Source organism: Pygocentrus nattereri, chromosome 28 (genome assembly GCF_015220715.1).
Source record: "Pygocentrus nattereri isolate fPygNat1 chromosome 28, fPygNat1.pri, whole genome shotgun sequence".
Classification (NCBI taxonomy): domain Eukaryota; kingdom Metazoa; phylum Chordata; class Actinopteri; order Characiformes; family Serrasalmidae; genus Pygocentrus; species Pygocentrus nattereri.
This window is the reverse complement of record NC_051238.1, coordinates 6,678,532-6,705,854: the sequence shown is the minus strand read 5'-3', so window position 1 is coordinate 6,705,854 and position 27,323 is coordinate 6,678,532. Positions and strand designations below refer to the sequence as shown.

General features: G+C 40.0%; 2 protein-coding genes across 4 annotated transcripts in view; both read right to left on the bottom strand.

The window, feature by feature from the left end:
* The window catches only part of csnk1g2b (casein kinase 1, gamma 2b), a 63,837-nt gene extending 46,638 nt beyond the window's left edge, over window positions 1–17,199 (bottom strand). For 2 of the 3 annotated variants that reach the window (XM_037535861.1, XM_037535859.1), the window contains exons 1-2: window positions 17,044–17,199; window positions 8,612–9,422 (exon numbers count right to left, since the gene is read on the bottom strand). In XM_037535861.1, coding sequence (XP_037391758.1) covers window positions 8,612–8,833 — 222 coding nt within the window. In that variant the 5' untranslated portion in view covers window positions 8,834–9,422; window positions 17,044–17,199. Of the gene's footprint in view, window positions 1–8,611; window positions 9,423–16,576; window positions 16,732–17,043 lie in introns of those variants that run through there. The other variant, XM_037535860.1, reaches the window with a different exon arrangement.
* Window positions 17,200–17,768: 569 nt separating this feature from the next.
* Window positions 17,769–24,706, bottom strand: zgc:101100 (uncharacterized protein LOC445169 homolog). The gene is made up of 4 exons (XM_037535730.1): window positions 24,635–24,706; window positions 23,725–23,896; window positions 20,563–20,738; window positions 17,769–19,921 (listed from the first exon to the last, which is right to left on the bottom strand). Exons 2-4 carry the CDS (start codon window positions 23,885–23,887, stop codon window positions 19,457–19,459), a joined length of 804 nt encoding a protein of 267 aa, XP_037391627.1. The 5' UTR covers window positions 23,888–23,896; window positions 24,635–24,706; the 3' UTR covers window positions 17,769–19,456.
* Window positions 24,707–27,323: the final 2,617 nt, after the last annotated feature.

Sequence of the window (27,323 nt, the reverse complement as noted above, 5' to 3'; positions counted from 1 at the left end):
GAGAACGGTAAAAATAAATAAACAAACAAACAAACAAACAAACAAACAACGACGACAACAACAATAACTAAGCACAGGGGTGGAGTTTTGAGGTTGTGAGGCAGCCCACGGCGCAGTTAACACTGCACAGATAGATGCAAGAAAGGATTCCACAACATATCAGCAAGTTCTGGAAGATAATGTGACAATCAGTCAAAAAACTGAAGCTGAAAAGAGGCTGGCTTCTACAACAGGACACTGATCCAAATCAGACCTCAAAATCCACCATGAACTACTCCAAGAAGTGCAAGCTGGAGCTTTTGGAACAGCCCTCATAGTAATCCGACAAAAAAACTGGGTAGATCTTAAACATGCTGTGCATGCAAGACACCCAAGGAATACTGCAGATCTTGTGTTCTGTAAGGAAGAGTGGGCGAGAACCCCTAAAACAAGATCAGAAAGGCTCCAAGCTGGCTACAACAAAGTTAGTAAGCACTGGTTTCAGCAAAAGGTGTTTCTACGTACCGTCTCGTCTCGTCAAGCCACTTTTCATCAAAAAAGCGGCTGTGCATCAACATTAGCAGAAAAATGTCAATGTTTAAAAGCTTCTTGGAGAGATGCGTTTACTTCTTTTCACTTCAAAATTCAAAATGTATAATTCGGCCCCGGGTGCCCAAATTATGGCACATAACAGCCTGAACAAGTATATTTATGTTTAGCATTCTTGCACACACAAACACACACTCACCTTACATACCTAGTGAGGATTTCCATGCGTTTCTATTTAAATTTTGCATTACTGTAGCCGAGTAATACCACACCTAAACCTAAACTTAACCCAAACTCTAACTTTAGCATCCAAAAGGATTTTTTCATAAAAAAAAAAAAAAAAAAAAAGTGTAATTTGTGGTGAAAAAACGGGACCAGCAAAAATGTCCCACTTACCCATCACTGTTAGGACATATAGTCCACACAAGTGTAGCTAGACGTGTGTGTGTACACACACACACACACACACACACACACACTTCGCTCCAACTTGACTGTAAACTACAGGCAAACTAAAGTTGGGCTACTCCGTCGTCTGATATTTACTGTGAGAAATATTTTGCGCCGCGTGAGGAGCAGGAAAGACTGGCAGCTACAACAGCCTCCGCTGACATAAGCAAATCCAGTGTCAGTGAAGCACTTCAGTTACGCGCTCTCGTTTTCAGTGCACTTCGCGGTCACTGAGCTTGCTTAAACCTTACTGAAGACATCATGACAGATGTTCATGCATTCAGATGTGTTATGCATTAGGAAAGTGCATTCTGGTCATTTCTTCAGACGCTATTTGAGTAGAAGACATCATTAGAGTTCAGCTTGCGTCTTCATCAGCACGTGTAACTCCTTTTGTTAGTGGTTACGGCCTCTCCCACCAGTCATAAAACACTTCGGCTCACTGCTACAGCACGTTTTTCACACTTCTAAATATGTCTCTCTGGCAGACCGAGGTGTGACCTGCCTGAGCCAAAAGGCTCGGAAATGTATCTGAATTGCCAGCCTTCACATCACTAATAAGGACAGCAGATATACACTGAACTATAGGAAATGGCGATGCACAATATGAGTTTAGGCCAGACCATCCTTTTGTATTCATGTGGCAGCGTGCTGACGAACAGACATCTGCTCGTTATCCGGATACAGTTTTAAAGAAACGTAAATAAATAAATAAATAAATAAATAAACAAACAAACTAACTCTCATGGAACAAAATCTTATCTGCAAATAAAATTTGTATAAATAAATAGATGTAATTAAAAAGTCTTAGTTAGTAGTTTTATTAATATTTCGTTGTTGTCGGAACAAAACCTTATGTCTCCAAAATGGTAAATTTACCAGAAAACAAAAAAAATTTTTACTTTTAATGTAAGTCAATGGAACCAGACTATTTTGCAAGTCATTTTGGGCGGTTTCTTTTGGTCCATTCATCAAGATGTTTACACACCGTAAAGGGTAACAGGCATTTTCACACTGTCAAAAACAGAAAAACAAAATGGAGATCCTTCCAAAAGGAGCAATTTGTATGCGACTAACACGCCTACACTGGGTATTTCAGACGAGCTAATAAGTGGACATTAATCGGTAAACTCTGGAAGCTCATTAGGGCTCATAATTTTTCACATGAGGTTTTTATTCTCAGTAGATGATATTCTCTGGCTTTCAGTGGTGGAAGGCAACAAAAACCCAAATAGTGATTTCAGTATTTAAAATACTGGCAATTGAACGGATAACAAAGTACTTAAGTACTCGTGAATGTCCCCGTTAATAATAATAATAATAATAATAATAATAATAATAATAATAATAATAATAATAATAATAATAATATTATTATTATTATATATTATTATATATTATAATAATATTATTAACAATGCGTTTGGCCCTTTAAATCCTTCCCCAGATTTTTAACTTGCAACACACATTTTTCCTGATTCCTTGCGTCCAACAAAACAACTTTGTAATTTGGACCATTTAGCTCCGCCTACTTAGATTGTGAGCTAATTTGCATAATTTACAAAACCTACGTTTGCAAACTAGTCCTACAGTTTTCACCTTATCCTCACGTTTTTGGTGTTTAAAAAAAAATTAAAAAAAAAAAAAAAACAGCATAGCCTGATCCTCAATAATTAAACACATTTTTATTTTGTAAACAATATGGTTTCCATATGCAAATGAATCCTTCTGGAAAAACTAATAATTCTTATTTAATTTAAAAAAAATCTGTAACTCGAGAATCCTTCACCCAAAAAATGTCAAACTTGACGGGCTCTGAGGACGCCCATCAATTTCTGTGTGCATAGGTTATTAGGGGGCACTGTAAATGCTACATAGCCGTTTCTCAGCATTCGTACATGCGTAAATTATTATTATTCAGCACATTTTCAATTTTTCGCACTTTTTTTGGTCTGCCTCCAGCACGTAATCATTGTGGCCATGGCACTGCTAGCTTAAATTGCTGTAGCTCATCAGACGTTGGTCCGATCATCTCAAAATTGTAGAGGTATCTCTAAATTAAGACTCTGACGTGGCATGCAAAATTCTATCCTGACTGGCCCATAGGGGGCGCTATAGCACTCAAACACATCTGAAATCTTTCAAAGTGGTATTACAATGATACTGCAAAGTCTACAGATAAATAAAGGGTGTTTTTCGATTCAGTTCACTGATCTGAATAACTTTGTAATTACATATGTCACAAATTAGCCTCCTTCTCTGGTATTCTGAATTTAAAGACTACAGCTTATTAAACCAAGGTCAAAAGGTCAATCTGAATAAAACTTGCCGAACTTCTTTGATGAAGGTCCCTGATCAAATTTCATAACATGGAGACCTTTGGACCAAGTCTGACCCACTTTCACTGGGGTCCTTTTTGCTAAAAGGGAACTTAAGAGTGCATTGGGTCTCATTATGTCATGCTTATTAAAGCCTTTAACATAGAGAAACACAATACTTTGCAAACGCAATAAAGACAAAAAGTTGACCATTACTCATGTATTCCCTCAAACCTTTGTAGATCAGTAAATTGAAATGTAAACATGTATTAGGTTTAAAACCCTCTGCTCATTGCTCATGACAAATGAAGGCCTGTTGATGAACTCAGACTTCTTTTCAGCCTCTCTGCCTCGAAGGCCCAAACTGCATTAGGCTTTATTAGGCCTATTTGGCTCAAAGTGCACGAGAGTTTCTTGGGTTTGTGTGTGCTTGGACCCACTCATTGCCGCTTGAGGCTATGTTTATCTTTCAAATCACCCAAGTCTACTGCTCACACTTTCTGACAAACTGATTACTCAATAAACTGTGAAAATGATCAGTAAATGACAGCAACACTACAAAGTAGCTGTTGGGAAACATAACACAACAGGGATCCCCTGTTCAAACGCGTGTCTTTACACACAATGTTTCCAGTCTTCCACGACAACACTTGGGTCTCCAGTGGGCTTCTCACTGAACCAAAGACTGAAGCACTGTGTCCACAAGAACTGCCTAACAAAGACAACCTTTCAGCAGTCAGTGTGTGTGTGTGTGTGTGTGTGTGTGTGTGTGTGTGTGTGTGTGTGTGCGCGTGTGTGTGAGAGAGAGAGACACACACACACACACACACACACACACACACACACACACACACACACACACACACACACACTTTTTCCCCTCTCCATCTCGCTCACCTCTCTTGCCCTCTCTCTCGCTGAGCCAGAGAGTGACACTGGTGTTCACCTTTGCTCTCCAGACGCAGCCAAGCTTGCAAAAAACACCACCCACAAGACCAAACAGCAGAGGTGGATCGCCAAGTTCAAACCATCAGCAGCACACTGCCATCTCGTCAGGGTTAGCATTTAGCGCTCCTGGGCTTATGAGGACAGTTTTTGTCTAAATGGAGACGACAAACATGTGAACAGCTGCTGTACACGGTTTATAGCTGCTGGTGGATCACCAACACTGAAGTCAGGAAGCCCAGCAGGGGCTGCAGGATATACTGTTTCAGAGTGGTCATCGTAAAAAAATGGCCTTTCCAGTACTAATACTGCAGAAGCCTGCAATATAGCGGCAGGCGGTACATTTTCAATGAACTGTATGTATTACAGAACTTTTCAGAGGTTTGACTAGTCTTAAACTACAAAAAAGTATGAACCATGTATCGTGATTTTTAATCAACGCTTCAAATATTGCACTGCACTAAATCCAATTAAACAGGATTGATCATAAGGGATGTAACAAATCATGTATATACACAAAATCAATAATGAAATAATGAATAACAGGCTTTATTATGTTATTTAATGTAAGTGCACCTGAATGTATTGAGGATTTCGTCAGCAGTTGAAAACTAATGAAACATGCAGTTGATCAAAGAGCACGTAATTAGGCCTGGTTTACTGGATTTAGTTCAACAAAGCAGGCAAACCAGTGAATAAAAAAAACTATTTATCTCGTTTTTTACATTTTAAAACTGATCAAACCCCAGAAAAACGAGATGAGTTAGTCTTTCTGTGATTATTAGTGTTATTAGTGTATACTTTCAGGTTCTAAATGATTCTCAATTTTAAAGTCAAGCCTCAATTCGAGTTTTAATACTCTGCGCTCAAAATGTCTACACAGTTAATAGATCAGTTTAGATGGGATAAAAGTTCACCATTGTATGTAAAGTTAGTGGTGACTGGACCAATCGAAATGCTCCAAAATTGCTTTGAATAAAAATATTTTTGCATTTTACTGGAAGTGAAGTTTTTTTTTTTTACTTTTCTCTTGTAAATTTACCTTTAAGGATATATTTATTTTTCTTTGGCCAGCAACAATGTGCGAAATATATATGGGACACACTGTTTTTACATATAGATACACTGATGTTGCGTCTCTTGATTCAAACGTATGTTTGGTTCCAAACTAATAAAATATATTACATCAACACAGTTTTTGCCAAAAATAATAAGGGTGAATGACTAATTATATCGATATCATATTTTTCTCTCATGTGGAACCAACGTTCACATTTGAGTCAACAAAATTTTTTTTCAATTGCTTTGAATTAAGTGGCTGTCAAACCATCCCAAAAATCAACACCACCCACACTTTATAAGCACCTTCATTTATTTATTTATTTTTAAATGTGTTTACAATAAACTGCATAAGCCCCACCCACTTTACTCTGACAGGCTGCTCCCAGTTGCCATACATACTCATAAGGATACCACAGATTGTACTGGCCACTCAGCTCCACATTTACTCTTGACGGTCACCGTTTCCAGTTTTTGAACGTTTCAGGGTTGTTGTTACAGCCTTAACGCCTGCATAAACACAATGTAATAATCAAATTCTCAATAAGAAAGCAAGAAACCAAACAAGAAAGCAAGACAGAGCCCCAGACTTCTACGCAACCGTAACTGTAAAGAGAATAAAAAGGAAAGAGGAGAACTTTAACTGAAATGTCCGTCCCTAGAGCGCGAGCAAATGTGATGGGAGAATCCCTCTCTGTTGCCAAGTTACATGACTGTCATTTCCCAGAACACAAATCCTACGCCTGATAACGTTTTATGGCTCCAACAAAACATTATCAGTCAATAAAATATTAAGCAGGCTTGTAAACAATATTAACTTTGATTTAACAGAAACATCAGCAACTCCCACTCAGTGCCTGACCACAGCGTTTGTGACTGAAGTTTACCAGACAGGAACAATCAGAAATCTTACAGCCTGGAGCTCAAGCCAGTTAAGTCACTCAGCTCAGTGGAGACGAGCTTCACGGAGATAAAAATGGATTTCTGACACCTATTTCCTTAAAGCCCCTTGTCATTCCTGCTCATGTTTCAGAGGACAAGTTTAAGCCCTGAGAGACTGTCTGGCCGTGTTCTCTCAGCACGACCGAACACAGTCAACAGATTACCTTAAATTAAATAGATGCTTTATCAAATATTCACTTTTTCTCATAACTAAATTAATAATAAAGTGTGGCTTAACATTTAAGCAGAAGTGTAATGAGACTCATATTCTCAGATGATTTTTAAAAGGTCCCATATAATGGAAAAACGTCCCTCACTGTTTTTGAGGTTGTATGTTAATTTGGAAACGTTAGCCATGTTAACAGTTCACTCTCCAGTCTATATAGTTTACCAGTGGTGGGCAGTAACTACAACCCCAATTCCAAAGAAGTTGGGACGTTGTGCAAACTATAAATAAAAACAGAACACGATGACTTGCAAATCCTTTTCAATCAAATTCAAAATGAGTGAATATTTGCAAAAAACAAAGTTTATCCGTTTGAACATTAAATATCTCGTCTTTGTTGTGTATTCAATTGAATTTAGGTTGAAAAGGATTTGCAAATCATCGTGTTCTGTTTTTATTTGTTTCACACAACGTCCCAACTATATTTACTTAGAACCCCAATTCCAATGAAATTTGTTACTGTCCTTAAGTACTTTTTTCGTGTATCTTTACTGAAGTTTTTCCATTTTGAGTGACTTTTTCCTTTCACTCCACTACATTTCAGAGTCTAATATCCGACTTTTTCCTCCTACATTCTGAGAAATCTGTCGTTCCTTTTGGTTTCTGCGTGTATAAAAACGTAACATGTCAAAACGAAAGAAGCGCAAAGCCAGAGCACCAATCAGGGCCCAGCGGTCACTTTGTTTAGAGCTGGTTCTGACCTGTTGGTCATACCGACCCAGTGCAGCACGCGGTTCAACGTCAGCGCAGCAGCGTAAAACTTTGGGAGAGTCTGTTCAACATAAATGATGAACTAACCTAACTTTGTGTAAATAGAGCTCAATATAGAAATATGTCCACATATGCAGTCGAGACTGACGCGGCTTTTTTCTGAATTTCTACAAACACCATTTCATTTTATAGTAAATGAGTTTGGGCTGGTTTATGTTTATGAACAGACGCCTACAGATCAACATAGTAAAGGAGCTCATCTGTGATCCTGAGTTTAAAGCAGATCATTATCACCATGGTCACATCCATCTCCACACTGCGTTAGGCCACGTTCACAAAGGTAGGAGGAAAGAGGTAGGAGTGAGAGCAAACGCTGTTTATTACCCATTAAAATCCCCAAGTCACACTGGATTGACGCATTTATGTAAGTATTTCCTGAAAAACCTGCCCTCTTAAAGTGTACCTGCTGCCCTGTAACAAATAAAGGCACATTCCCAGCGCATCAACTCGTACAGCACACTTTTAAACAGGGAAGCTGAAACAGAACAAAATAAATTATATGTACAGGGAGATTCACTTGAAAGAGGCTCAGAATACTCTGTAATAACTCTCGCCGGGACGAAGCTATCTGAACCAAACATCCATTTACGGGTGCAGACCCCCATACCCTTTCATGTGCCTGGCAGAGAACTGAGATCACTTCCAGCAGCGCATGTAATGCAATCGATTACACGTACGTCAAGGTACAAGCGTGTTTAGCTGTTGTAAGCCTATGCACCTTCAACAATGCACATTTGACAACAACGATCTTTAAGGCTCTGAGTCATCAGATCATTACAATCTACCATGGCTCAGATAAACAGTACAGGACTAACCAACTCAAACACAAATGACAAAGTATAAATGACCTGTTCAAAGTAGAAAACGCAGAAAACTGAAAGGACGTTCTGGATAAAACGAAGGAAGCTGATCACCAGCAACAATAAAAAAATTAATCTAAAAAGAAGAGCAAGAAGAGAAGGCGCTATTTATACATTGCAGACGACCTCAGCAGGGGGCACCTTCACAGTCTTAGTGAAGGGTTAAGCTTTTAATGAGTATTTTTTCAAAGTAATACCTGTTTTTTAATGCTGGAACAGGTTTGTTAATTGTGAACACAATGAGCATTTAATAAATGTGTTACTACTATTCTGAACACTAATTCTTAAAGATTCACTGGCTTGGTTTCGCAAGTGCAAATTTTTATATGTATCTACACTGAGATGGCAAATAAGAGATGCTATGAAGAGACTGAGGGGTGTATAGTCAGTGCAACTGCTCACCTATTTTTCATCCATTAAATGTTGTAAAGGTACCTACATGCCTACATGAACAAAAGACAAGCATAAGACCCCCACCCCCCCATCGCCCACCCTCCACCCCCCAAACTTACCAGTTTGATGGCCACATATTCATTGGTGTAGAGGTTTTTCCCCAGCCGCAGCTCGCCGAAGTTACCACAGCCGATCTTTTTCCCTACTCGGAAGTTGGGGCCAACCATAAGGACCCCAGAGTTGGGCCCAGTGCCCCGGCCCCCAGTCCTGCTATTGGTTGTTTTGGACATCCTCTTCCCTTCCTCTGTGTCTCCCTTCCCACCTCTCTTATCAAAATCCATAAGCTTGTGATACCCTGGCCTCTCCACGGTTACTCACCGGCCATTCAAAACTGAGAGGCGTCAAAACAAGCCCCAGGGAAAGAGGGGGGTCTGAGGCAATGCGACAGAGGAGAGAGGGAGATTTTGTATATAAATGTCTATATACAAATGCAGTCCTTACGGCAGCAGAAAGCCTGCCGTTTTACCATCCAAAACGGAGCACAAGCCTTGGCTTAATCCTTCAGAATCGGGGTTTTCCTCCTTTGATGTTAAGGTGCCCTCAGCGTAGCCCGTTACTGCCCAAAGAAGGCAGCCTGTGCAATCATGTGCACACATACATACAGAACACACACATTAGCACACAAACAAAAACACTAACACACACACACACCCACACACACCCTCAGTCACCAACACGCACACATATACACAGTTCCTGCTACTGGATCCAGGAGGCCACGGCAAAACGTCCCCATGGGCTCCTCATGGCTTCCTCCAAGTCAGTCTTTGGAAATGCCTCAAACATTCTTTATGCCCAAATATTGCAGTCGGACACTGGAGGCTGCGGTGACGGGCTCAAGCAGTGAAGTAGCACATCTTCTTGAGATATCTGTAAGAAATTAAAAAACAAATGCATGTAGAACAATTAGCAGGAGGAAAGCACTGATACGAGAACGGTATTTCTCATGTACATGCCTCTTACTGACGCTGATACAAAAACATTATAAAATGTCAAAATTGGGACTAGACACTGAATTAGAGTTACACAGATATATAAACATTCAACTACAATTCAGGATGCACCGATATAGGAACTAAGAGCCAATGCCAATGTCTGATATTTTTCATGTACGTCTGTCCATGTGGATAACAGTTTCTAAAATGTAGAAATTGGACTAAATCCCCTGATTTCAGAATAACCAAGAAACAGAACAATTACTTGCAAATTTTTAGCAGATATTTTAGTACAGTAACCCAGCGAGACCTAAATATTATGCTCTTCTGAAGTGCAAGAACATGTGATACCAAATATCAGTCAATGCCAGTCATTTTTTGAGCAAATATCTGTCAATACCAATGACATCTGATATCAATGTGTGTCCTTCGTTACAAATGCATTAAAACAAATTAAACAAACTCTTAATGCAGAAGCCCAGAATTGCCTCAATACTCTGTTCCAAACAAAACAATGACATCAAACCTTGTTTTCAAATACTGGTCAAATCTAAACACCAGTCTGATCAGGGATTTTTAATAATCTGCTGATACCGATAAGATTCTGACATCACTGTGCAGCTCTAATTATCAGAGGAGATGAGTTAGGTCATGTGTCATGCAGAGAACATCAATGAATACTCCTATTTCATTAGTTTAAGAGCATCCATTTCAAAAATCAGTCCAATAAGTGTTCCAATGATAAATACAAAAGCTTTACACGAACCCCAAAATCACCTCGGCAGTCAGACAGACGCTAATCCAAGATCGAACTACAGCTGATGGAGAGGATCCAGTAACACTGATCAATACTGGAGAACACACGCTCAACAGCTTCCTAATATATACATGAAGGCAAGAAGGCCCACTAAACAAACAGAGAACTGAATAGGAGACAGTCTGAGGACGTATTTATTAGGCTTGGATCACACAAACTGAACCTGGGGAGACGCACACCGGTCATGGGATTTTAAAGCATGGAACAAAATGGTTGCAGATTACAAGCCAAGCATTGCTTGTATCAGTTTCCAAAACCCCTCTACTGTTCCTATAGTTCACATGCCTCCATACAAGCCCCCCACAGCAGTATTGTAGCACAGGTCTGAGCATGGACACAAAAACAGAATCGTCCTTACTTTCAGCAAAACAGCGAGTATGACTTATGGTCCCATATCGAAATCAAATGTCCTCAGTCTTTCATAATGCAGTTCGTAAACACTGTTAAAGCTCACGCCATTGTCCATATAGCCTAGATACGGAAACGACGCTGCAAAACAACCGGTTTTCCACTGTTTTGATGCCACAAAAAACAATGTATTTACATATGAAGTGCTTCATTCTAAAACACTGAGTGTTTACATGCAGTTAATAATCCGATAACTGAAGAAAATCAGACTTTGTCAGTAATCTGATCAACACGTTTACATGCACTTGAGAAAACAGATAATGGGAAAAAAAGACGCACAACTTAAAAATGAACATGCATCATCTAGAAGATGAAGAATGTTTAAATCTTTTATTTCGTGTTTAGTTTTAGCGTCGCTCCAAAAGTGTTTTGTTGCCATCTCGCGGCAATGCTGCTGGTACAGCCGTTCTACACTGGAGTATGGCGTTTACATGACCATCTGAATAATCATAACTGCAGAGATCCGATTATGATTGGATTATCGAGTGCATGTAAACGCACTCACTCCTTTTATACCCTTTTCTGCTTTAAAAATTTGATATATTACGTTTTTGAAAAGAATGAGTGTCAAATAATATAAATTCTTTTATTTCTTGGCATTAGTGGTAACACAGCACTGATTTTTTATTTATTTATTTATTTTTAATACGTATCCCATTACCACCAAAGACAACATTCACAAAAGTGGCCTTATCAATCATCACGACACAGAACAGGAATGGCTTAGATTTTGCCATGTTAGCTGGACGTCTATAAGTAGACCAAACGCCCAACAAAAGCCCTCAACAGGAAGTTCTGAGATTAGTCAGCGCACACACGATGCAAACACGCAAGAGCTGCAGTAGAACCTATTTAATAAGCAGCACCGTTTGCTACTAGAACTGACTGTGATGGCAGGGAGCACATATCTAGACGACAAATCGGTATCAACAGGTATCAGTATTGGATCAATATGAGAGGGAAAAAGAAAGTATTCAATCCAATCCTGAAACAAACTTCACTTGAAATATCAATCACAGCATCATAGGGCGAGTGAGTAGTGTCAGCATTACAGGCTACTTTTAGATGCTCATCTTCAGAGGTCCAGTTAAAAACAGCTCATTTTAAAAATGAGCATTCTGATCAGATTGGTATAGATTTCAATATTGGTATCAGAAAAGAAAAAGTAGAATTGTGCCATCTCTAAATGAAGATACTGAATGAAACACATTAATAGAGTCTAAAAAAATGCTTCAGTTGCACAATGTAAAGCATCCTGCAACTCGTTTGGAACTAATGGGGAAATTTCCCCATTGTGGGACTAATAAGTGTCTTATCTAATCTAATCAAATCTAAAAAATGTCTTCTTGAGAAAAAAAAAAGTGTCAGATTCACAACGTGTTTTGACAGTGAGGGACTGTTCACATCTTTGTGCTCCTGAGTGTGTGTACATTCTGTTCTTACCCAAGAACAAATCCCAAATGAGAAAATGTTGGTAAATGTCAAAATCTTCACCAAAAACTTAATTAGAAATTTTTTCTTAAGAATGGTTGGTGAATGAGGCCCAACGTGATCAAGTCAAACATCATCAAATGATGGTCATATTTTAAGGTGTCAAGAGAGATGACAGCTGGAAAATACATAGAAAAAAAAACATGCACACAAAATAAACATGGAAATTACACTCTGTGGATTCATTTTAAGGCAAGAAAGATAAATTGTGTACCAAAAAAAAAAAAGCTGTTCAATTTGTCCAACTAGTCAAATAACTGAATGTGTTGCATTGTGTGCAACTCCGATTTTGTCTAGTGTCACTGTAAAGTTGCACAGAAATTATGTTGGAGGTAACTAGTTGCATGAAAGTTTCACCATGTAAAGCCAGCCTTACACACATTAATAGGTTTGATATGATTTTCGTCTCAAGTTACATTCTTGATATTTTAAAATGTTAAGGTGTCTTGATGTTAAAAATGTTTAACAAAGATTTAAATGCACACCACATACATTGATTAGCCCAGATAAACACATTTCAACACAAAACACTGCACGGTATGTCAGTGACAGTGGTTTTCAAGAGACATGGCAAACAAGCAATGCACGAAATATAGGAGTATTGTTTATCATACAGGTGCGGTAAGCCTAATTCTGTGTTTATATTATGATGGTATACAGCCAGCGGCAAATTAGATATTCCATGTTTTTCAACATCGCAGTGTCTGAAAATTCTGCCATCATCAGTGAAAAAACTGGGACATTTAATTTTTTGGGGAACAGCAAGATAAATAGTCCAGACATCCCCATTCATGTACACTCAAACCTTAAACTCAAACTCCTCGGGACCACCGGTGGTTCCAAAGCGCACTTGGTCATGTTCTTCATAACGTTCATATTCCATAAGCTCCATTCAGAAACTGGGCGTCGCATGAGGCTGTAGCTCTTCTCTCCAGTCTAATAGACGGTGATGTCATTTCAAACCCTTATAATAAAAGAAGCTGAACTCAGTTTTTCCGCCAAATCTGGGCTATAAACTATAAACAGACGGCGTCTCTTCAGTGATCTGCTCTGGAAACATGACTTTTAGAAAACAACACAAAGAGCATCTGAGATTTTTGGCTTTCAGCAGTAAATTGTAAGCATATAGTAATATGTGTGATCATAAAACACAAGTTCTGTTAATCTGAGGAGAGATTTTACCAAAAAAAATCTAATGAATAATAAATAAATATTTATTTATTATAAATAAATTTTCATTTCTTTCATGCATTTACTGAATAATTTGCCTTACAATTGTGTCATGTAAATTCGAATGGACAAGCCAAAATATACCCTGGAGCACAGCACACATTAGAAATATTAGTGTGCGTTGAAAACATGTTAAAAGGACAAAACAGTGGCTAAAATTGTTGCCCCACACTCAAGCAGGGACACCACTGCTCTTCCAGTGATGACACTGTTTACATCATGTACTGTCACTGTTTACAGGAATTCTGCTGAGGCCGAATTCACACCCCCCCCCACAATGTCAGTGGAAGGGAAGCAGAAACAGGTAATGCAGGAACTATCAGCAACGTTGCTTTGTCTTCCTTAGAAAATGCACTTAAACCAATCAATGACCGCCGGGATCAACCCCTGCATCTCGCTTCAAACAGAGGAACAGAGGAACCGGCAGACTGGTAAAGACAATGTGTTTCTAAAGCCGTATTTTGGGATTTGGAGTCAGTCAGTATTTAATATCCCAAATTTCAAACGTATTAGTGAACAACAAATGATCACGCCTGGATAAATAAGACAAATTTCAGGATAACAACTTCACTGCTGATGGGCAAAAAACTCATTTCATTATCCATCGACTAGACTGACACACTTTAAACGCTGTAGGCCATTGCTCCGGTTCAATCAGGGCCTGTGCTGGAGGGGGGTGTTAGGATTTTGAATAATGGGCTGGCTGAAACTGAAGGAGCTTGGTGACTTGGCTCTTCTCAGCATGAGATCAATCATTAAAAATGACAAAGGCTGAACTGCACATATCTTAACTGTCTTACAGGTCGCTCATTCACAGGTGAGTCATAAACAGAGGACTATATAAGCTATTCCAGCTATTCACAAGAGCAAAGAGCCTGAAACTGCATACGGCTAAAGGAGAGACTCCACCTATACAAGTTTAAAAATAGATACCATGACAGCTGGCTGTAAGAAAAGGTCTGGGCAATATAGCAAATATTATAACATTTTCTGAAACCATCACATCATCAAGATCTCAAATAACACATTCATTTGAAGGACAATGAAACCCATGCTTCCTGACTGCTGCTGAACTACGCTTAAAGAATGTCTTAGAAACCTGACCGAGCTTGTTTTGATGCAACATTTTTACCTCCTATTAAAATTACACTACACAGTACTGTAAACATTAGCCTGACTGAAGCACTTTCACAGAAAGGGAATGCAACATTTTGGTAGGTTATATGTATTTCAGATAGCTCTTTCAAAGCAAAAAGCACCCAGCACATGACACACTGAGGTTAACCACACAAAACAGCTCTAAAATACTTAAAACTGGTGGCAACATGCACACCATTATTACCAGAGCAGCATATTATTATCTGTGTTATCTGTAGATAATATTAGCCACTGTATGTAAAATAACAGCCGCAAAAGTAACACGTATATACACATAATACTACATAACACACACAATACCACCTCATATACATCAAACTCTGGGAATGGAACACAAACCTGTATATATGTACTATATTTATACTTGCACATCTATATATTTTTAACCGCCATACTGTCCTTCTGCACTTCATATGTAAATAATGATATATTTTTTCCTCTTCTGGTTACATGCTAACTGCATGATGCTGGCTCTGTACATGTACTTTGCACAATGACAAAGTTTAAGCTAACCTAAATCTAATCTAACTCCTGTGCAATGTCATTTTGGGAACAGTCTAGTGCTGGCTAACGCTGAAACAGTGTGAACCAACCATTAGAGGAACCTTCAAGGCCAGAGCTAACAGGATGTCAAGTAGACAGAGACATCATTTCAACAACACCAGCATGGCTGGCTATAAGTAAAGGACCACATTCATCAAACCAGCACCTCCTGTGTTATGTAAGCCTTGTAGGTCTAGTTAGGTTCAATCCTCTAGTTTGTGTGGACTAAGCCGTCAGCTGGCCAGAGCCACACTAATCTACCAGGAAGCAAAGCAAAATAGTGTTAGCTAACCAGCTGCCCACGCCTATCCTGTAAAAAAATAAAAAAAGCTGACAAAAACTTTAACACACACAGCATTCAAATACAATAAGCCCAGGCACAGCATCTGGCCAAGACACAACCGTGCAGGTCCTGAGGAGCTTCTCAGTCAGCCAACCTGGACGTCAAACCAAATGATCCACCCAACAAGACAGACAGGCACTGCTTGAGCAACTTCTAAGCACTTTAAAGCTCACAATGCAACCACGAGGAGACAAATAAGGTCATTCATGTTGGTCTGTTTGAAACAAAAAAGGGATGTTAAGGCTGCGAGTCATTTTCAGGCGTCTTTAATGGTGAAGCTCGTACAATCAGCTGGCAGGTTAACTGGGGCCTAACAGCTTGACTAGCCTCAATGCTCTTATTTAGACAACAGTTTAACTGAGCAGGACAAGCAGGCATGGTGAATTTATGCAGTTTGGCTACCATCAGTATAGACAAGCAGTTTACCAAGCGGACTCGCTCTTTCAAACAGCCTTCTTCACACTCGACTACAACAAATGACACTGAAAGCACTTTTAAATTAAGACAGACAACAACCTCCAGGTTTATGACGGGTTACACTCTTTAAGATGGTTTTTCAGGGGCTCTTCAGCAAAGAAATGACCGCTACAGACCCGTTTGCACGCTTAAATGCAAACGGTTCTGTAGGCTGACAAAGAAGATGCTCTATATATATATATATATATATATATATATATATATATATATATATATATATATATATATACACACATACACAGAACCTTTTGAAAAATGGTTCTATAACGGAATAGCACCTCAAAATGGTTCTTGTTCTACTGAAACAAGCTTGACGTGACAAGAACTTGGTGCTATACAGAACCACACAACACGTTCCCTATCAGTCTAGAGTACAATTTAACCACGTAAAGAACTACTTAACCATGCAAATGTACTCATGGTTCTAAACAGAACCATTCCCTGTACTAAAGAACCATCTATTTACTAGTGTAGGTTGGCTATGAGTCTACCTGCAGCAATGCTAGTTACAGTTAAAACTGGGGAGAGCAGCTAAGCTGGCTAACTTAGATAAGAAACATATCCGTTAAGGACAAGAGCCGCGTTAGACATTAGAGGCGGTAGCTACTGTTAGAGCTCTTACCGTGTCACGGACACAGCCTGCTGCCCTCTCGTCCACCTGCACAACTTAAACCAAGCGAATCGCCGAATCAAACCTGCAGCTACCGACCAGCTAGCGCTGCTAACGTTAACCGACTCCGGCGAGCTAGCCCAGCTAGCCAGCTAGCGACGCGACTCGCTGCCGGAGCCCGAACTTCGCAGAAATAAACTCGCTCTTTAATCCCTGACGAACCAAACGCTACGAAGGGATTAGAGGTTTCGTCGTGACCTCCCGTCGACTGAAAGCGTGACAGACGGCGCAGCCTCTACTTCAGCAAAATCCAACTCGAATCCATTTTTCCTGAAGTGCTCCTAGCAGCTAAAGCTAACAGGCTAATTTAGCCCAGTTAACGTTAACGCCAGCTACGCTAACCCTTCGGCTGAAGCTTCTGTCGGATTTCTGACTTAACGCTTTCCAAACAAAACACATGTACTTAACCGAGACTTTACCTCTCCGTCTGTATCTCTACAGCTGCATGCCGCATACTCCTTTATGTCCGCTTTCAGGCGCTCTTCGTTTTATTTTTCAATCCCCCCCAAACGGCTAGCCGGGCTTTCTGCCTGCCGTTGTCTCTTTAAGCCTCCAGAGTTCGGCGAGGGAAGAAGCGTAGGCCGACACTCCCACCACTGCCGCTGCGCGTTCGAAATGACGCATCTGGATTGGAGAATACCGCGAGCCCCAGTATTGCGCACACCCAAGAGAAATAAAAATATATGTTTTTTTGTCTGTCCTGACATTCATTACCTCGGAAGACTGTCCCCGCCACTTAAAACAAAAAAATCTGCCACCCAATTCTTATTTTTTCGATATTAAGTGAATTGCTATGCATTATTTTGAGATACGAAGTCACAGAAATACTGCCTCACTGAATCATTCAATCATCAAAATGACATTTATGTAAGATGCTTTCTCGTTCTAACACACACACACACACACACATATATATATATATATGTATGTATGTATGTATATATGTTTGTATGTTTGTAACAATAATGAGATAGTATCTCAACATAATGACTTAGTATCTCAAATTAATGAGACAATGTCTCAAAAGAAAGAAAAAGCATGTAAAAGTAATTAGGCAGTATCTCAAAATAACAGCTTGGCATCTCAACATTATGAAAAATAAGGAAAATGATAATAATTAGGTGCTGGATCATTATTATTAGCATTTTTATTTCAAGTAGCAGGAATGGGCTTCCACAACATTACAGCCATTACATCCTGCTTTATTACACCTGACTCAACTAACTCGTTGGTCAACAAGTCCTTTGAGGTCAAACGAGTTTAAAAAACATGAAAGTGTGCATTGCTGTAAACCTGCAGAACTACAGGAGCAGGACTGTGAAACCACTGCGTTAGTGACCAAACCCTGCACACAGCTAACTAAGACACTCTTATTTCAGGACTGTGTACAATAAACTGAAGAAAGTAGTGGTTCAACAGTTATGGTGTGGTAACAAAGGCAACATGACTGTAGTCTTTTATTTTTTTACTAGAGCATATATATAGTTTATTAATAATAATGAATATCAGCGCATGGACTGATGTCTGTCATTTCCGTGGATGTGCCTAAATCTGCATTTAAAGGTAATAATGCAGGAAAGGAATAATGGATTAGCTCATTTACTGTACTTTTGTCATCGGTGGACGATTGGATCGTGAAAAAAAATCAATCAAATATAAACAAAGTCATTCTGAGTGTTTTTTATCTGAGATGGTTCATTATAGAGAAAATTATAGACTCAGATTTTGGTGATAGGAACCAGGTCACCATGCAGGTCACCATGTCCACAACACAAACATAGATATTTTATGCGCATCCCAAAATGACCAGCGTGTTTTCTCGGTTTTTGTTTTTTTTGATGAAGTCAAATAGTAGTAAATTGGAAAAGAAAGCACTTTCCTCGCTTTGCCTGCATTGACCTCTCTACTGTGAATGAAATTTTAAAATATGTTTTCTCAAAACTACCGTAAAACAGTCTCAGGCCACTTCTCCGTAACCATTTATATGTATATTAAACTCTTCAGACGTCTGGTTCCCATCACCACCACTACGAACAATTCTGACTCGGTGAGTTTCTCTAAAACACAGCATTTCACCCTGAATGACTTTGTTTACATTGTAACCATTTAATTTTCCGAATTTATTGCGGAAATTTAACAGTGTAATTCCCTCTTCCACAGTGCGACAATACAGTGCATATGTGGTACTGTGCAGAAATCCTTTTTCTTGTTTACACTCATGTCAAGGTATATTTTCTTTATTGCATCATCAAACAAAGAAATATGTATACTCTCATGACATTGTCATAGTATTAAACAGGCTCTCATGCAATCTGGAGGTCTAGTCTACTTTTTAGCAGGCCTGATACTTTCCAGAGTGGTAATACGCAGAACTTGGTTCAGGTATAGTGACACATATCAGCCTCTTTAAAACAAGTCCGAATAAAGGCAAGCTTCCCAACAGTTCTCCAGCATTTCATTTGAGTGCTTTTAAAAAATGTTTACCCCCCCATTAATATGCTATAGGAAGTGTATATTTAAAAAAGTGCTCAGAAAAAACAGCAGGGCAGCACCATGTATTTATCTGCAGTGTGGACCACTATGACGACCTCTAGGGCCTCTTACCAGTGAGGTGTGCGGTTGTGTAAACTCATCAAGAGGTCATTAAATGGCAGTTAAAAACACAAAAGCCCTAATCCCAACTCTCTCCCACACTATTCAGTCCACTGGAGTGCAATAATGTGGCACACAGGAGCACCTGTTCCCATCCTTACAGCCCCCGCCACCGCCCCCAATGACAACTGGCACAGCAGGGTATGTATCTATCCTTTCTGGGGGGGCTGGGTGGTGCAGCTACAAGTCCACACGTGGGTAAGCCACGGATTTAGTGTGGCAGCCACTCTGTAGCCCAAGGCCGCTGCATTTCCCCATTGGCACCATATCTGCGGCATTACTGTGCGGCTGTATGATGGGTAAGAACGCAGGAGGGAAAGGTAGAGCCGATGACAGAAGGCCCAGAGCGCAAGGCAGTGGATGCTGCTGCCGCTCTCCAAATATAAACGGTGGGAGAGCCGTTGGGGAATGCAGACGGGATGGAGGCTGGAAATGAGCCGGCTCCTCTTGGGAAGCGCTGGTGGGACTGGGACTGATGTCCCTGCTGGACGAATGTTGCGTTTGGGAAATGAAGCCTTTCTCCTCATCTGTCAGTTCTTCTTTCGCTTGTTTGCTGTCACGGGCGTCCTCCGGGCCTCGTCCTTTTGGGAGAGGGGCAAAACGCTGGCCTTTGCGAAACTTGGCGCGCCTGTTCTTGAACCATACCTGAAGAAGCAGATCAAATTGGAACAGCATTTTCACAAATGGGGAACAAAGGGGAATTTCACAGATTTGATCCAAATTTCCGCATAACTAACTCATGAAGAGGTGAACATCGTCATTCAGAGCGGTTTGACGTGAGGCTTCTTTAGTAAAGAAAATGGCTCTATATAGAACCACGACCACTCAAAGAACCACTTTTCACCGTTAAAAGTTCTTAAAAATGATGGAGAACGTGCACTAGATGGTTCTATATACAATATACAGCCTTTTTGAACAGGGTTCAATGTAGCACCAAAATGGGTTCTGCTCTTGTTGCTATATCAAACTTAATTATTAACAACAGAGGAACCCTTTTTGGTGCTATACAGAGCCATTTAAAAAAGGTGAGATATACATATAAATACATAAAATCTGAAAACACTTTCACCATGCAAAGAACCCTTGAATCAAGCAAAGGGTTCTTTGAGTTTTCATGGTTCTATGCAGAACCATTTGATTTAATAAGGAACCTCTCGGTGAACCATCATTTTTTAAGAATGTGCAGAAAGTTACACAGTCGGAATTATTCACAGCGGTGGTGATAGGAGCTATTTAAACAAACGCTTTTACGTGTTTCAACAGTGTTGTTGTGCAGCTTTCCACACCTGGATGCGAGCCTCTGGGAGGTTGATGCACACAGCCAGTCTCTCTCTCATGCCCACGTCCGGGTACTGGGTTTGCTGGAAGGCTTTCTCCAACGCCTGCAGCTGCGACACGGTGAAGGCAGTGCGGCTCCGTCTCTGTTTCTGTTGGTTCCCATAGCGTGCCTCAAGGATGAGCTCTGGAATGCAGACACAGTGCTCAGACTTTCCAAAGGAATTTCATGTAGGATGTCAAACAGCATAGAAATGAAGTTCTACCATTTACATTTACTGTCACAAATCCATCAGGGTCACCAGCTGCCTTCACCTTCTTCCTTTCATTACTTTATCAGCTCAAGTGAGGCTAGATGTTTAAGACGTGTATCATGTTCCTGGCTCCTCAAAATGTGAGGCCCAAACAAAGTTTAATAATCATAGTTGTTTGTTATTAAGCATCACTGCACCCCATTTGCCAGTTCTACATGGAGCCACGAACACTCAAAGAATCCTATGCATGATTAAATGGTTCCTTGTATGGTGCAATGGCTCTTCAGACTGATGTAAACGTGTTTTTATATGGTTCTACATAGCACTTTTCTACAAATGGTTCTGTATAGCACCAAAAAAGGGTTCTTCTATTGTTACAGATTGACCTCATAACAATAGCAGAACCATTTTTGATGCTTTGACCATTTCATACAGCTTCTGTAGAACCATCTACACCACTCTGCATTCTGTAATCTGCGATCTAAAGAATGCTTCCCTCAATGCAAATAACTATTTCATCATGCAGAGGGTTCTGTAAGTGCTCATGGTTCTACAGAGAACCATTTTCTTTACAAAGAAACCATTGAAGAACCTTTTTTTAAGAGATTATGTAAGGTTACTGTAGCAGCTGAGTACCTTTTGAGAACTTTAGTAAGACTGTGTTTTCTTTCCAGGGTACTATTTTGGCTCCCTGTTACCTACATAGTACCATTGCATGCTTAAATGGTTCTTGCATGGTGAAATGGTTCTTCAGATTGATGAGAGGTGTGTTGTATATGGTTCTGTATAGAACCTTTTAAATATGGTTCTGTATAGCACCAAAAAGAGTTCTGCTGTTGTTACAAGCTTGCATTGGTGGACAGTAACTAAGTAAATGTAATTAGTTACTGTACTTAAGTATTTTTTTGTGTATCTATACTGAAATATTTCCATTTGGGGCTTTTTTCCTTTCACTCCACTACATTTCAGAGTCTATTATCCAACTTTTTCCTCCTACATTTTGAGAAATCTGTCGTTCCTTTTGGTTTCTGTGTGTATAAAAACGTAACATGTCAAAACGAAAGAAGCGCAAAGCCAGAGCCCCAATCAGGGCCCAGCGGTCACTTTGTTTAGAGCTGGTTTTGACCTGTTGGTCATACCGACCCAGTGCAGCACGCGGTTCAACGTCAGCGCAGCAGCGTAAAACTTTGGGAGAGTCTGTTCAACATAAATGATGAACTAACCTAACTTTGTGTAAATAGAGCTCAATATAGAAATATGTCCACATATGCAGTCGAGACTGACGCGGCTTTTTTCTGAATTTCTACAAACACCATTTCATTTTATAGTAAATGAGTTTGGGCTGGTTTATGTTTATGAACAGACGCCTACAGATCAACATAGTAAAGGAGCTCATCTGTGATCCTGAGTTTAAAGCCAGTTTTTATTAAACTTAAACTTGGAACTAAGTTGTAAATAAATCTGAACCTGAAACTTTGCTTGTGTGTAAAAAGTGATTTCAGAGCCACTCGGTTCTCCCTGATGGAAACTGTTTACCTTCAGTGTTTTGTGCTTCTGATCATTTTAATAGACGTCAGCGTCACTAATTAATGACGTTCTATTAAAAGACTGGTTTACCAAGAGAGACGCTGGAGGACTTTCACCTGAAATGAGTTCATGAAGCCAGTCTGGTTATAAAAATGATAACAGGACCAGATCAGAGCCAGAATTACTCTTTTAGTACTTTTACTTTGATAGTTAAGTACATTTGAAGGTACTTTTACTCAAGTAGAGGAGTAAAGGGAGGAGCTTCCAGTAATATTTTACCTTGGGTGTCTCTACTTTAATTCAAGTACATGATTTATGTACTTCGTCCACCACTGCAAGCTGGACATCGTAACAATAGAAGAACCTTTTTGGTGCTATGTAGAAGCATACGCAACACTTTGTCCATCAATCTGATTTCACCATGCGTAAATGGTTCTGAATAGAACCAAAGCCTTTACTAAAGAACCCTTGAAGATCTTTTTAAGTGTGAAATAATAGGCTAGTTTGACACGTGTTGACAGACAAGTTCTCCTACATCAGAGGTCACTCATAGGCGGACTGTGGTCCGAGTCTGGACCCAGACTCTGTCCTATGTGGACCTGAACCTATAACTGATAAACTATGGAGAATTATTTAATTGTTTAATTGTTATTTAATTAAAGTGGCCCTATTTTAACCAGGATAGGTTTTCTAGTCATTATGGTAGCTCTAGAGGCCCGAGACACTCACAGACCAATCGCATGCATTGTAAAAATCACATGTGACGCTACTCGACCAATCAGGTCTGTGCATTATGATGAGCACTGAGCTTTGCACACAGAGGAGAGAAACAGCAGTCAGAGAAGAAAGTGAGCCAGATTATTTTACATGGCGTGATCTAAAAAAAAGAAAACTGACAATAAATGTTGTTGAAATTTGACTGAATTGGATTTGATTTGATATTCAGTTGCTGACTGTATAAGATGTGGATATTCCTACTAGGCCACTTCAGTAAACAGTATATGGCACTGAATCACGATGCAAGTTAGATATTATGATATTCTGGACCTTTGCTTGAAGAAATTTAACTGGACCTTATTGAATTTTAATGAAAGACCTCGGTTCTACACTGTGCTTTCCTTGATTTGGTCTGATCTGTAGAACATCTCCACGCTAAATGTGCTGGCAGAGCTGATCAGCATGTGTCTCCACATGGCTGCCAGACCAGGGAAACCCGAGGAAAGCAGATAAGAAAGGAGGTTTCACTGATCCAGACGTAGTCGTACGGTATAATTTAGAGATGCATTTAGAGCTTTAGCTAGTTAAAACGCCCCTAACAGGCTGGACTCCACTGCCACTGATGGAGCCACTGATTTAGGGTGGAATTTATGCGTAAATAAGTGGCGCTTTTACCCGCGAGGCGCTCCGCCACAGTCAGGCTCTGGATGGGCGCTGCAGCTGGAGGCCGGTGTTGTGCTGCCACCTGCTGGTGAGTGTCATAAAACAGCGAGTTCAGGCGGGGAAACGGGTAAAGACCACTGCTGCTGGTCGGTCCACACAGATACAGCGAGTTCATGTCTGTTTGCTGTGAAAGAGACCCATTCATAATTACTTCAGTTCAGAAATAAAGACATAGATTAGGTGGTGTAGGTCCCAAAGTACCCAGAACCCCCACCTAAAGAGTGAATTCTGCTACTTTAAAAGGGGAATTCCACTGATTTTTCAAAATTTCTGCATAATGTAGTAACTGAGTTGTCATCAAAGTCACTGAGAGTGTTCTGATGTGAACCGGCTCATTGTAGTGGAACCTAGAGTTTCTTTACAGTGGTGGTGATAGCAACCAGGTGTTATGATGCACTACAGCCATTTTATTTGCTATCCAAAATGCTGCTATCCAGACATATTGGAGGCCATTTCATGCAGTAGATTTCTGTGACATAGCACTTAGAGATGCTCTACCTCTTCAGACCTCTGGTTCCTATCACCACCACCGTGAACGATTCTTCTAAGCTTGTCTAGAGCAGAGCTTTTCACACCAGACCAATCTGAGTCTGACTTTGCTTACATCTTAGCACTTTAAATATACCGAAATGTTGAAACCTGGGTGGAGTTCTCCTTTAAGGTGCACACATAGCAGACACTGATGGGCACAAAGCGTCCTGGCATTACAGTGCAAAAAAAACGGATCACTCCTAAAGAGCCCACTAACTGTATATTAGTCACAAATCAGCATAAAAAATAATATCTGGCAAAACTCCGGTGAAATACGTCATAATTAAAATCAAATAGCTGCGTTTGTAAAGGCCAGTTAGTGGGGGTTTACCTGGTAAGCTGGAGAGCGAGGAAAATCCTGCACAGTGTCTTTGAGTCCGGTGTTTCTCAGGCCTGTAAGGTCTCACTGCCCCAACCCCAGTCCAGCAGGGCCTATTTAAGAAGCATTACCTCCAGCGTCTCTCAGCTATTAGCCAATAGAAAGAAAGGTATTAGCCCGGATTAAGTGGGATGAGGGAAAAGAAGGGGGTCTGGGGGGCTCAGGCTTTTTTTCTCTTTTTTTTTTTTTTGTAACTATTGAACTTGAGAGATTTAAGCAAAGGATCTCCCCTCCATAAGCGAGCATTTCAGCCCCCCCCCCCCCCCCCCCCCCACAAGTTAAAACAATTAAAACAATGTGGGGCGCTGATCTGTGGGGCTGGCCACATTAGAATAGGGCTTTGGCAGCTTTAACTCCAGGGGTGTATGTGCGACTGCATGGTTTGTTTTGCTAACCGGTCCCATATTTCGCCCATAAAGTATGAATTGAGAATGAATTCTAGGAGTTGCCAGTTTAGCTTAGCTTAGGCTGAAAAGGGGAATTCCACCTATTTTTCAAAACATTCTGCCCAGTGAAATTGTTCAGATATAAACAAAAAAAGTCATTCACAATGGTTTAGAGTGAAGCGTTCTAGTCTAGAGAAACTTACAGAACCAGAGCTGTTATTAGGAACCGGACCTCTCTTAGAGTTTAGAGTCTAGAGACGCCGGTCTCTAAAAGCACCCCCCCAAAGAAAGTTGTAAATATGCAGCCTGATGCCCGAGACAATGTTTTGTGATAGTTTTGGGAAGATTTTGGCCTAATGTTTATTTTTTAAGCCATTTCTGGTGGAGAGGTACCAGCAGGGCATTATGAGGCAAAATAGTTTCCAGAGAAAACTGTTTCTTTTTCCAGACTTGACACTATTATACCTTCTTCCGTATATAAGCTCAGAAGACATGTGCAGGTTTACTGGTGGTTCTGGATAGTAAATAAACTATTTGTGTTGTAGACCATGTGACCCCTGGTTCGGTTCCGGTCACCACCAATTAACCATTTAATAACTTTGTTTTTATCTCAATGCCTGAATCACGCAGAATTTTTGAGAAACTGGTGGAATTCCCATTTAACAGCTTTAGACAGTGTTCGCTGGAGTGAAGACAGATCGTCTTGACATGTTGCATGTGTACCTGCTACTGACGTCATTTTTAAGAAGCTGTTTTGTCTCTAAAACACACATATACAGTCACGTACAGAGGCTGACAGAGAACATACTTCTGCACTGATTAATGCCTAGTTACTCTTTATTCGCTGCATTTCATATATTGAGTGAAAAAAGTTGTAAAAGGTAGCCAGTGCAAAAGTTATGGTGCACATTACATTTCCCGTTTTAGTTTTTCCTCAATATATTAAAGTCAACAAATAAATAGAAACTGTGCAGTAAAATTCTCAGGAAAAATGGTGTATTTAAACCAGAAATCAACCCATTCTGGTGTATTTTCTGCGTAATTACACTGTTAAGATGTAAACAGAGTCATTCAGAGTGGTTTGGTGTGAAATTCTCCATTCTAGAGAAACTTACTGAGTCACAACTCTTCACAGTGGTGGTGATAGGAACCAGACATCCACCTCTAAAAGCTCCCTCACAGAAAGTCATCGGGTGAAATAGTTATGAATACACTGCCTGATGTCTGAGATGCTGTTTTATGATCGTTTTGAAACCATTATAAATATTATAAGGCAATATATTCTACAAAGAAAGCGTTGTCTTTCATATTGGCTAGTATTTCACCGACATTAAAGATGCATGTGGGTTCACTGGTGACTGTGGATAATAAATATTTGTGTCTATATTTCTGTTGTAGGCATTGTGTCCCCTGGTTCCTATCACCACCACTCTAAAGAAAGTCTGTAGGTTTCTCTTACAAAGAACAGTTCACACCAAACTACTCTGAACGATGCTGTTCACATCTAAATCACTGAATTATATCAACATTAAAAAATAAATAAATAAAATGAAAATAAAACTTATTTTCACTTAGAAAGAAAATAGGACATGTAATGTGACCAGGGGTGTTCAAACCTTTGCATGTGACTTTATGTATCCATCCCTTCTAATGAGTGTACTCAGCTACTTCAATGCCTTGAAGGCTTATTACACACTAAGGCTTATTCTTCAGTAGCTACAGGGACTTCAGTGCAAACTGGCTGAGCTATTCTTAGGTGTGATAAAACTTTGGGCGCTGGCCATTTAAGAGGTCACCCATTGCTGATACAGGTTTACAGGTATTCACAGTTCGTACAACTGGCCAGTAGAATAGGACGCTCTAGACCTCCATTCTGTGAAGTGATGGAGCTCCATCCAGTACCTTTGGAATGAGTTTGTGATCCAGAACTGATCATCCAACATCAGTAGCTGACCTCACTGATGCTCTTGTGGCTGAATGCAATCAATTCCTCACAGCAATGTTCCAACATCTAGTCCAAAGTCTTCCCAGAGGAGCAGAGGTTGTCACTTCAGCAAAGGAGGAACAATCTCCATATCAATACCCTTCATTTCAGAAGAAACGCTGGTTAAGCAGGTGTCTAAAAATGTCTGGACGTATAATGTACACGTCTAATGCTGTAATATTAATCAATGAATCATGTAAAGCTTGGAAAATCATCAGAAGGTCCATTTAACACCTCTACTCGTTCAGCTTAGGTCTTAAACCGAGACAAA

Excerpts from the sequence above, each read along its gene's own strand:
- zgc:101100 (XM_037535730.1), bottom strand. The coding sequence starts at position 23,887 with ATGAACTCGCTGTATCTGTGTGGACCGACCAGCAGCAGTGGTCTTTAC. Across the intron at positions 20,739-23,724 it reads TGTGGCGGAGCGCCTCGCGG|AGCTCATCCTTGAGGCACGC; the intron begins GTAAAAGCGCCA and ends TCTGCATTCCAG. Across the intron at positions 19,922-20,562 it reads TCCCAGAGGCTCGCATCCAG|GTATGGTTCAAGAACAGGCG; the intron begins GTGTGGAAAGCT and ends CTGCTTCTTCAG.